Source organism: Macaca mulatta, chromosome 8 (assembly GCF_049350105.2).
Source record: "Macaca mulatta isolate MMU2019108-1 chromosome 8, T2T-MMU8v2.0, whole genome shotgun sequence".
Classification (NCBI taxonomy): domain Eukaryota; kingdom Metazoa; phylum Chordata; class Mammalia; order Primates; family Cercopithecidae; genus Macaca; species Macaca mulatta.
Window position 1 is genome coordinate 18,875,008 of NC_133413.1, and position 12,227 is coordinate 18,887,234.

Sequence of the window (12,227 nt, forward strand, 5' to 3'; positions counted from 1 at the left end):
GAAAACAACTCATTAAACAAAACTGTAAAGTACTTAGAAGTGAATCCAATGAAGTAAGTTAGGAACCTTTATTGAATTGGCATTCAATAAAAGAAGAGTTGAGTTTTCTGTTTTCTAAGACTGTTTAGAGCAGCATAGAATATATTCATTGAATGAAAGATCCAGTATTAAAAAGATTTCATTCTCCCCAAAATAACTTAGAAACTTAATACAGTTCTAATCAAAATGCCAAGAGGTTTTTTTTTGTTTTTTTTTTTTTTTTTTAAATCTTAACAGATTTATTCAAAAGTTCATCTGAAACTTTATTTTTTCAGCTGGGTAAAAGTAAAAGTAGTCAGGAAGAGCTTGAACAAAAAGAAAAAATGAACAAAACTCCCCTTCCCAGTGTCAGAATACACTATAAATCTTCATTATTTAAAACAGTATAGTAATTTTATAGGAAGAGAAAATTATTTCTATGGAATAGAATAATTTATTCTATAAATCAGTTGGAAAAAATTGAGGATTCAGTAAATTATAAAACTGGCTATTTAGTATCCATTTAGAAAAAGGCTAGATCATCGTATCATACAATACACAGAAAGGTATTACAGATAAACAACTTCAGTGGAAACCATAAAAAGTCAACTAGCTTCTAGGATTTTTTCTTTAAGATTATGGTGGGAAAAGTCTAAGCATAATAAAACAGATATGAGTATAAAGGAAAAACTCGACATATTTAGCTATACAGATTGAAAATTTGGATATATTAAAAAATCATGAAATCAAAAGTGAAGTTAAAAAAGGTACAGATATTTTTAGCATATACAACAAATACTAATGCCAGTGGTCTATTGGAAAAGGAAAAAAACAGGAAACTGACAAAAGGAGAAAGATAAATGTCCAATAAAGATTCTGCTTTAACAGTTACTCTGATCCTTAAACATTCATATAAGAATTGCTGGAAGCAATTCTTGAAACACTTAAAAAAGACAAACACACACCAAACACTGATTCCTAGGTTTCTTTCTAGATGTTCTCAGTCAATTTTTGGGGGGATGATGAATCTTCTACACTCTAACATATGGAATCCACTTTCAGTAGACCGTTGGTTCCGTGATGGAGGAATCTGTTCTGTTTCATTCCTAAAATAAAATAATAGCCATCCTAATGCATGTGGGGTAGTATCTCTTTGTGACACATCATACACAAAAATGAACTGTAATGCACCATTTTCTTATTGCCCTCGCCAAAACTGGTTATCTGTCTTTACAAGTATGGCTCATGTGGATGTTTTATTTGGCTTTTAAAAAAATTATGGTAAAGCTGAACATATTTTCAAAAGTTTCCAGTTACTTATTCATTAAATATTTATTGAGTACCTATTATGTACCTGGTTCGGTGGTTGGCACATAATAGCCAAATAAAACATCCACGTGAGCCATACTTGTAAAGATAGATAACCAGTTTTGGCGAGGGCAATAAGAAAATGGTGCATTACAGTTCATTTTTGTGTATGATGTGTCACAAAGAGATACTACCCCACATGCATTAGGATGGCCATTATTTTATTTTATTTTTTTCTTATTCTGTCATCCAGGCTGGAGTGCAGTGCCACAGTTACAGCTCACTGCAGCCTTGACCTCTCAGGCTCAAGTGATCCTCCTGACTCAGCCTCCCAAGTAGCCAAGGCTACAGGTGTGTGCCACCACACCTGGCTAATTTTTGTATTTTTTGTAGAGATGGGGTCTTGCTATGTTGCCCAGCCTGGTCATGAACTGCCAGGCTCAAGCCATATGCCTGCCTCAGCCTCCCACAGTGCTGGCATTACAGGCATGAGCCACCACACTGAGCAGGATGGCCATTAGTTTTAGTACCTACATTTAGGTCTGTGATCCATTTGGATCAATTTTTGTATTTAAGTAAGGTAAGGGGCCAACTTTGTTCCTTTGCCTGTCGATATATCCAGTTTTTTCAAGCACCATTTGTTGAAAAGACTCCTTTCTCCATTAACTGGACTGGGCCCCCTTGTTGAAAATCATTTGGCCATTTATGTGAGGGTTTATTTCTGCGTTCTCTATTCTGTTCCATTGTTCTTTATATTTTTATGCCAGTACCACAGTTTTGATTACTGTAACTTTGTAGTAACTTGAAATCAGGAAATATTAGTCATCTTTGTTTAAGATTGTTTTGGCTATTTGGGATCTCTTGAGATTCCATATGAATTCTAGGATGGGTTTTTCTATTTTTGCAAAAAATACCATTGAGATTTTGATAGGGATTGCATCGAGTCTGTAGGTTGCTTTGATTAGTAATGTCTTCTCAAGAATATTAAATCTTTCAACCCATAAACATGGGATGTCTTCCAGTAATTTATGTCTTCAGTTTCTTATAGCAGTATCTTACAGTTTTCTGTGTACCAGTCTTTCATTGCTTTAGTGAAATTTAATCCCATCATTTTTGCCTTATTCCATTGAAATGAGTCATCAAGTTCAGCCCACACTCAAGGGTGGGATTATGCAAGGGCAGGAATGCCAGGAGGTGAGGTCATTAGTGGAGAGTCTCCTTCGCAGATATCTACCACAGTGATTTAATTTGTAAATCCTTAGGAGAGAACAATGATTTTCTCCGTTTCTCTCATTTAATAGTTTGCAGCCAGTAGCTAAGGACCTGGGTGGGTCATTATAAGATAGCAGATTTTCTCAAAAAGAGGCTATATAGGGCACATAATAAATTGCCTCTCCATACCACTACTTTCCTTCCATTCCCTGTGAGGAGTTCTTGTGAGTATCATAAATTAAAGTAGTGCCTGATTTTCTTTTTCAGAGCTGTAGTGCAAGTGCCCTACAGGCAAGATTGAAAGTAGCTGCACATGAAGCTGAGGAAGAATCTGATAATATTGCAGAAGACTTCTTGGAGGGAAAGATGGAAATAGATGATTTTCTCAGTAGCTTCATGGAAAAGAGAACAGTATGTAATACTCGTCAATTGAGGACAAGTATTGGATAAAGTTTGGTATTTTTATAGGGAGGAGAAGCACTGGGTCTTAGCTATTTCTCTATTATGCTGTCATCTCCCTTTTTTTGTACAATATATTATTTACCCGAAAGGAAGGTTTCTATTTCTTGGGTGTGGACTTGGGCAAAAACCAGGTACCTGGAACTTAAAACTTTGAAGGTCTGTCATAGAACTCTGGACAGCCACACACCTTAGCTATTCCCAGGGAACCCCATGGGGGGCAAGTGCCATTGCTCTAAGATGTCCTTTTGATGTGACTTGAGAAGTAAATGAGAGTGAGGGCCTGTATGTGTGGCTGTTCCCTGTCTGGTATGTCAGAGGAACAGTCCTGGTCAGAAAGGGGCTCGTCTGAGCAGAAATTGCTAATAAACTTTGTGCTGATCTGGGGAAAAAAAATTTTTTTGACAGCATAATATCAAATTAGTTTAGCATACTCATGAGTGAAAAACATTAGCACGTTACTGAAGTGGAGTTTTGAGTGCTGTGAGAGGAACCTGAAAAGCCTCGTAAGAATAATAGCATCATCCTCCTATCACTTTAGACTTGATTTATCTGAGTATACAAGCAGGTAAATAAAATAGTTGTTTCAGAAATGGTAATATCTATATCATTGTGTAATACAGCTGGTAAATCTAGTCCGAATAGTTGAAACATACTCCTTAATGACTTGTTTTACCACTTGTTGAAAGAGAGAATGATCTATAGGGATTATAAAATAATTTTTAAAAATTGAGACACAGTTCCTGTTCTGTTCTGATATTTGTTATATTTAAAGAAAAATCCAAAACAGTCTGCTTAATAGTTTGTTGCCTTTTAATACAGTCCAAAATATTTACGTAAGTTGTCTGAAATAATCACATTTTAAAAATAATCTTTCGTTAGTAAACTTTATGAAACATCTGTGAGACACACACACACACAAACACACACACACTCCTGTTAAGGCAGATGGGGTGGATTTTATCATTCCCATTTTTCATGAGGCGAAATTGAAGTTCAGAGATGTTAGTGACTGACATGGTTATAGTGTTAGTAAGGCATTGATTTCTGGTCCGTTACTCTTTAATGATATATAACTGTGCCTTGAAGCTTGTATCTGTTAATCTTCCTGGTTAACAGCAGAATTTACATCCATATTTTTAAAACACAGATATTTAAAGTTACATAGTCAGATAATTGATATAAAGGATCAGTGTTTGTTTTACATTCTAGAAGCTTGCAGGCAAAGGCTGCCTCCCAAGCAAGAGGTTTTTTTGATTCTTAAAGTCTTAGCTGTCTTCAACATTAGCTATCTTCAACATTCAATTATTAGATTACTAGCTAATTCAGAATGAATTGGTGTCATGTGGTCCTCTGCTCAGTCGACTGGCCTGAGGGAGTGGATTATGAGAAGGGAGCATGAGAGGTTCCCTAAAACAGACTGGCGTGCAGGAAACAAAATGACAGGCACTTCTGTCCCATTCAAACTATTATCTGCGCCTTGTAACATTAGTGCTAATGAAATGAATTTGCTCATAATCTAATAATTTTAGCTATTGAATTATTAGCTATCTTCAACATTCAAAACATAAAATAGTGCCAACAAGTTAAAAGGTTCCTGTCATACTGTAGGAAGTAAAGTAATAGGCATATCTTTGTAAAAGTGACTGGTATTTTTAAAAATTTATTTTCTAGATTTGCCACTGTAGAAGAGCCAAGGAAGAGAAACTTCAGCAGGCAATAGCAATGCACAGCCAATTTCATGCTCCACTATAGGTAAATTGTATTTCAGGTTTGAGTTTCAAGGTTATTGCATCAGTATTCTTTAAATAAACATGTTGTTAATGGTGCCTGTTCATCAGCCTTAAGCATAATTCTCTCATTATACCTATTGTGCTATGTAACATAGAATGCTTTGTATTATATAATAAGCATAATATAAACATACAACTAGTAGAAATCTTTTGGATATTTTCTATGATCTTGGCATGAGTGAAATTTTTTTAACATTACCTCCTGATATAGAATTGTAAGTTATAGTCAGTTCCTTTCTCTCACCTGGTGTGTAGAGTATACCTTATCACGTGGCTAACATTTCTCAGAAGGCTCCTTTGTCATTTCTTCCTCTAAAGTGAACTTCCAGCCAGTCTCTATTTCCATCCCACACCATGATTACTCTAATAATTTGCCCGTCCCCATGACTTGAGGGTTCTCTTCCTATGCAGCACTGACAGAATGATCTTCCTAAAATACCACTTTTATGATAAAATTGGCTCTACTCCAGAACCTATAATGAATCCCTAGTAATGACAGTATCCATGGCAAATTCCTCTGGTTTTAAGATTTCCATAATCTTGCATATATTTCAGATCATCCATTTTAACTCTGCATTTTCCCCTTACATTGCATTGTCTTACAGGGCACATTCTTCTTCTACCACAGTATCTTTGGTTGTGCTCTTACCTGATGTCAAGATGCCTTTCCTTTTCCTCTGCATCTGTTTTGTTTTAGGAATCATTTGTTTGCAAGAATAGTTCCCACCCCAACAAACTTAAGTAAAAGCTTATGTTACTGGATAGGACAGGGATTTATTATAGGGTTAAAATGAAGGAAAGTACAGTCACCTGAGAGTGAAAACAGCCACTCAGTGACCGAAACAGCTCTTCTCACACCTTTTTTGAGACTGCTTGTTGGCTTATATCTTATTTCTGCATCTCTGTTCTTTTTTAAAATTTTTTCTGGCTGGGCGCGGTGGCTCACGCCTGTAATCCCAGCACTTTGGGAGGCCAAGGCGGGCGGATCACAAGGTCAGGGGATAGACACCATCCTGGCTAACACGGTGAAACCCCGTCTCTACTAAAAATACAAAACAATATTAGCCAGGCATGGTGGCGGGCACCTGTCGTCCCAGCTACTTGGGAGGCTGAGGCAAGAGAATGGCATAAACCCGGGAGCCAGAGCTTGCAGTGAGCCGAGATCGCACCACTGCACTCCAGCCTGGGCGAGAGAGCGAGACTGCATCTCAAAAAAAAGATTTTTTTTCTTACTTGTCCTTCACCCATTCCTAATTATATCATCTGACAGTTCAAGCAGCAAATGGAGATAAACAAGAGTCCCTGGAGTTCCAGAACATTCTCTGGGAAAGTAACTGAACCAGTATGGGCAAGCTATCCATCCTAGTGTAGTCAATTTGGCCTGGCAACTGGTATCCTATGGTCCTCTGCCCAGTCGACTGGGCTGAGGGAGTGGATTATGAGAAGGGGGCATGAGAGGTTCCCTAAAACAAGGACTGGGGTATAGGAAAAGAAATGACAGGCATTTCTTATGTCCAGTTAAACTACTGCTCCTTATAACATTAGTGCTCACAATGAATTGTTTTATATGTTACTTTCCAAATCATAATATAAATTCCTTAAGGGTAGGGGCTGATTTTTGATACCAACTTTGCGTATCTGCCAGCTTAGGAAGAAGTAGACACAGAGTAGTTGCTCATTTATATGAACATACTAGAATCCATTCCTTACCTCTATTCCCTCATAGTCAAGTTATTTTATAGGCAAATCTTTTTTATTATTATTATGCTTTAAGTTCTGGGATACATGTGCAGAACGTACAGGTTTGTTACATAGCCATGGTGATTTGCTGCACCCATCAGCCTGTCATCTACATTAGGTATTTCTTCTAATGCTATTCCTCTCCTTGTCCCCGACTCCCCGACAGACCCCAGTATGTGGTGTTCCCCTCCCTGTGCCCATATGTTCTCATTACAACTCCCACTTATGAGTGAGAACATGCGTTATTTGGTTTTCTGTTACTGTGTTAGTTTCCCGAGAATTGTGGTTTCCAGCCTCGTCTGTGTCCCTGCAAAGGACATGAACTCATTCTTTTTTATGGCTTCATAGTATTCCATGGTGTATATGTGCCACATTTTCTTTATCCAGTCTATCATTGACAGGCATGTGGGTTGGTTCCAAGTCTTTGCTATTGTGAATAGTGCTGCAATAAAGATACTTGTGCATGTGCCTTTATAATAGAATGATTTATAATAATTTGAGTATATACCCAGTAATGGAATCTGGGTCAAATGGCATTTCTAGTTCTAGATTCTTGAGGAATTGCCACAGTGTCTTCCACAATGGTTGAACTAATTTACACTCCCACCAACAGTGTAAAGGTGTTCCTATTTCTCCACATCCTCTCTAGCATCTGTTGTTTCCTGACTTTAATAATTGCCATTCTAACTGGCATGAGATGGTATCTCATTGTGGTTTTGATTGCATGTCTCTAGTGACCAGTGATGATGAGCTTTTTTTCATGTTGGTTGGCCGCATAAATGTCTTCTTTTGAAAGTGTTCATATCCTTTGCCCACTTTTTGATGGGGTTGTGTTTTTCTTGTAAATTTAAGTTCCATGTAGATTCTGGATATTAGCCCTTTGTCAGATGGATAGATTCCAAAAATTGTCCCATTCTGTAGGTGGCCTGTTTACTCTGATGATAGTTTATTTGCTGTGCAGAACGTCTAGTTTAATTAGATCCCATTTGTCTATTTTGGCTTTTGTTGCCATTGCTTTTGGTGTTTTAGACATGAAGTCTTTGCCCATGCCTATGTCCTGAATGGTGTTGCCTAGGTTTTTTTCTAGGGTTTTTAAGGTTTTAGGTCTTAACGTTTAAATCTTTAATCCATCTTGAGTTAATTTTTGTATAAGGTTAGGTAAGGGTCCATTTTTAGTTTTCTGCATATGGCTAGACAGTTTTCCCAACACCATTTATTAAATAGGGAATCGTTTCCCCATTGCTTTTGTCAGATTTGTCAAAGATCAGATGGTTGTAGATGTGTGGTGTTATTTCTGAGACCTCTGTTCTGTTCCATTGGTCTGTATGTCTGTTTTGGTACCAGTACCATACTGTTTTAGTTACTGTAGCCTTGTAGTATAGTTTGAAGTCAGGTAGTGTGATGCCTGCCACCAGCTTTGTTCTTTTTGCTTAGGATTGTCTTGGCTATATGGGCTGTTTTTGGTTCCATATGAAATTTAAAGTATTTTTTCTAATTCTGTGAAGAAAGTCAATGGTAGCTGGATGGGAACAGCATAGAATCTATAAATTACTTTGGTCAGTATGGCCGTTATCACAATATTGTTTTTTCCTATCCATGAGCATGGAATGTTTTTCCATTTGTTTGTGTCCTCTCTTATTTCCTTGAGCAGTTGGTTTGTAGTTCTCCTTGAAGAGGTCCTTCACATCCCTTGTTAGTTGGATTCCTAGATATTTTATTCTCTTTGCAGCAATTATGAATGGGAGTTGACTCATGATTTGGTTCTCTGTTTGTCTGTTATTGGTGTATAGGAATGCTTGTGATTTTTGCACATTGATTTTGTATCCTGAGGCTGCTGAAGTTGCTTATCAGCTTAAGGAGATTCGGGGCTGAGTCAGTGGGGTTTCCTAAATATACAATCAGGTCATCTCCAAACAGAGAAAATTTGACTTCCTCTCTTCCTATTTGAATACTTTTATTTATTTTTCTTGCCTGATTGCACTGGCCAGAACTTCCAATACTACGTTGAATAGGAGTTGTCTTGTGCCAGTTTTCAAAGGGAATGCTTCCAGCTTTTGCCCATTCAGTATGATACTGGCTGTGGGTTTGTCATAAATAGCTCTTATTATTTTGAGATACCTTCCATCAGTACCTAGTTTATTCAGTGTTTTTAGCATGAAGGGGTGTTGAGTTTTATCAAAGGCCTTTTCTGCATCTATTGAGATAATCGTGGTTTTTGTCATTGGTTCTGTTTATGTGATGATTACATGTATTGATTTGCATATGTTGAACCAGCCTTGCATCCCAGGAATGAAGCCAACTTAATTGTCATGGATAAGCTTTTTAATGTGCTGCTGGATTTGGTTTGCCAGTATGTTAATGAGGATTTTTGCATCGGTGTTCATCAGGGATATTGGCCTGAAATTTTCATTTTTTGTTGTGTCTCTGCCAGGTTTTGGTATCAGGATGATGCTGGCCTTATAAAATGAGTTAGGGAGGAGTCCCTCTTTTTCTGTTGTTTGGAATAGTTTCAGAAGTAATGGTACCAGCTCCTCTTTGTATCTCTGGTAGAATGTGGCTATGAATCGGTCTAGTACTGGGCTTTTTTTTTTGTTGGTTGGCTATTACTGCCTCAATTTCAGAACTTATTACTGGTCTATTCAGGGATTTGACTTCTTCCTGGTTGGGAGGATGTATGTGTTCAAGAATTTATCCATTTCTTCTAGATTTTCTAGTTTATTTGCGTAGAGGTGTTTATAGTATTCTCTGATGGTAGTTTGTATTTCTGTGGGATCAGTGGTGATTTTTTTTTTTTTTTTTTTTTTTTTGAGATAGACTCTCACTCTGTTGCCCAGGCTGGACTTCAGTGGCTCACTGTAGCCTCTGCCTCCCGGTTTTAAGCAGTTCTCTGCCTCAGCCTCCCAAGTAGCTGGGATTACAGGCATGCACCACCGCACCCAGCTAAGTTTTGTATTTTTCGTAGAGATGGGGTTTCACCATGTTGGCCAGGCTAGTCTTGAACTCCTGACCTCAGGTAATTTACCCACCTCGGCCTCCCCAAAGTACTGGGATTACAGGTGTGACCTACCACGCCTGTACAATCTCCCCTTTATCATTTTTTATTGTGTCTATTTGATTCTTCTCTCTTTTCTTCTTTATTAGTCTGGCTAGCAGTCTATTTTGCTAATCTTTTCAAAACAGCTCCTGGATTCATTGATTTTTTTGAAGGGTTTTTCATGTCTCTATCTCCTTAAGTTCTGCTCTGATCTTGGTTATTTCTTGTCTTCTGCTAGCTTTTGAATTTGTTTGCTCCTCCTTCTCTAGTTCTTTTAATTGTGATGTTAGAGTGTTGATTTTAGATCTTTCCTGCTTCTCCTGAGGGCATTTAGTGCTATAAATTTACCTCTAAACACAGCTTTAGCTCTGTTCCAGAGATTCTGGTACAATGTGTCTTTGTTCTTGTTGGTTTTAAAGAACTTACTTATTTCTGTCCTAATTTCGTTATTTACCAAGTAGTCATTGAGGAGCAGGTTATTCAGTTTCCATGTAGTTGTGTGGTTTTGAGTGAGTTTCTTAATCCTGAATTGTAATTTGATTGCACTGTGGTCTGGGAGACTATTCCGATTTCCATTCTTTTGCATTTGCTGAGGGGTGTTTTACTTCCAATTATGTGGTCAATTTTAGAATAAGTGCTATGTCATGCTGAGAAGAATGTATATTGATTTTTGGGGGATAGTTCTGTAGATGTCTGTTAGGTCCGTTTGGTCCAGAGCTGAAGCTGAGTTCAAGTCCTGAATATCCTTGATAATTTTCTGTCTCATTGATCTAATATTGACAGTGGGGTGTTAAAGTCTACCACTATTGTGTGGGAGTCTAAGTCTCTTTGAGGTCTCTAGGAACTTGCTTTATGAATCTGGGTGCTCCTGTATTGGGTACATATAAGGATAGTTAGCTCTTCTTGTTGCATTGATCCCTTTTCCATTATGTAATGCCCTTCTTTGTCTTTTTTGATTTTCTTGGTTTAACATCTGTTTTATCAGAGACTAGGATTGCAACCCTGCTTTTTTTCACTTTCCATTTGCTTGGTAAATCTTCCTCCATCCCTTTACTTTGAGCCTATGTGTGTCTTTGCACATGAAATGGGTCTCCTGAATACAGCATACTGATGGGTCTTGACTCTGTATCCAATTTGCCAGTCTGTGCCTTTTACTTGGGGCATTTAGCCCATTTCAGGTTAATATTGTTACGTGTGAATTTGATCCCGTCATTATGATGCTAGCTGGTTATTCTGCCCATTAGTTGACGCAGTTTCTTCATAGTGTTGATGGTCTTTACATTTTGGTTTGTTTTTGCAGTGGCTAGCCCCGGTTGTTCTTTTCCATAGTTAATGCTTCCTTCAGGAGTTCTTGTAAGGCAGGCCTGGTGGTGACAAAATCCCTCGGCATTTGCTTGTCTGTAAAGGATTTTATTTCTTCTTCACTTACTAAGCTTAGTTTGGTTGGATATGAAATTCTGGGTTGAAAATTCTTTTCTTTAAGAATGTTGAATACTGGCCCCCACTCTTTTCTGGCTTGTAGGGTTTCTGCAGAGAGATCTGCTGTTAGTCTGATGGGCTTCCCTTTGTGGGTAACCCAACCTTTCTCTCTGGCTGCCCTTGACATGTTTTCCTTCATTTCAGCCTAGGTGAATCTGACAATTATGTGTCTTGGGTTTGCTCTTCTCAAGGAGTATCTTTGTGCTGTTATCTATGTTTCCTGAATTTGAATATTAGGCCGTCTTGCTAGGTTGAGGAAGTTCTCCTGGATATCCTGAAGTGTGTTTTCCAACTTGGTTCCAGTCTCTCTGTCACTTCCAGGTACACCAATCAAACATAGGCTTTGTCTTTTCACATAGTCCCATGTTTCTTGGAGGCTTTGTTTATTCCTTTTCATTCTTTTTTCTCTAATCTTGTCTTCACGCTTTTTTCCATAAAGTTGATCTTCAGTCTCTGATATCCTTTCTTCCACTTGATCGATTTGGCTGTTGATACTATGTATGCTTCATGAAGTTCTTGTGCTGTGTTTTTCAGCTCCATCAGGTAGGTCGTTTATGTCCTCCTCTAAACTGGTTATTCCAGTTAGCAGCTCCTCTAACCTTTTATAGGTTCTTAGCTTCCTTGCATTGGGTTAGAACATGCTCCTTGAGCTCTGAGGAGTTTTATTTTGAAGCCTACTTCTGTCAGTGCATCAAACTCATTCTCAGTCCAGTTTTTTTCCCTTGCTGGCGAGGAGTTGTGATCCTTTGGAGAAGAAGAGGCATTCTGGTTTTTTTAATTTTCAGCCTTTTTGCACTGGTTTTTCCTCATCTTCATGGATTTATCTACCTTTGGTCTTTACTGTTGGTGACCTTCAGACGGAATTTTTGCGTGGTCATCCTTTTTGTTGATGTTGATGCTATTGCTTTCTTTTTGTTAGTTTTCTTTCTAACAGGCCCTTCTTCTGCAGGTCTGCTGGAGTTTGCTGGGGGTCTACTCCAGATCCTGTTTGCCTGGGTATCACCAGTGGAGGCTGCAGAACAGCAAAGATTGCTGCCTGCTCCTTCCTCTGGAAGCTTTTGTCCCAGAGGGGCACCTGCAAAGTGCCAGCCAGAGCTCTTCTGTATGAGGTGTCTGTCGACCCCTGCTGGGAGGTGTCTCCCCATCAGGAGGCACGGTGGACAGGGACCCACTTGAGGAGGCAG

General features: G+C 38.4%; 1 protein-coding gene across 3 annotated transcripts in view; it reads left to right on the forward strand.

The window, feature by feature from the left end:
• The window catches only part of VPS37A (VPS37A subunit of ESCRT-I), a 49,980-nt gene that overhangs the window by 35,499 nt on the left and 2,254 nt on the right, over positions 1–12,227 (forward strand). For all 3 annotated transcript variants that reach the window (XM_015144813.3, XM_015144812.3, XM_015144814.3), the window contains exons 10-11: positions 2,806–2,949; positions 4,672–4,752. In XM_015144813.3, coding sequence (XP_015000299.2) covers positions 2,806–2,949; positions 4,672–4,752 — 225 coding nt within the window. The remainder of the gene's footprint in view (positions 1–2,805; positions 2,950–4,671; positions 4,753–12,227) is intronic.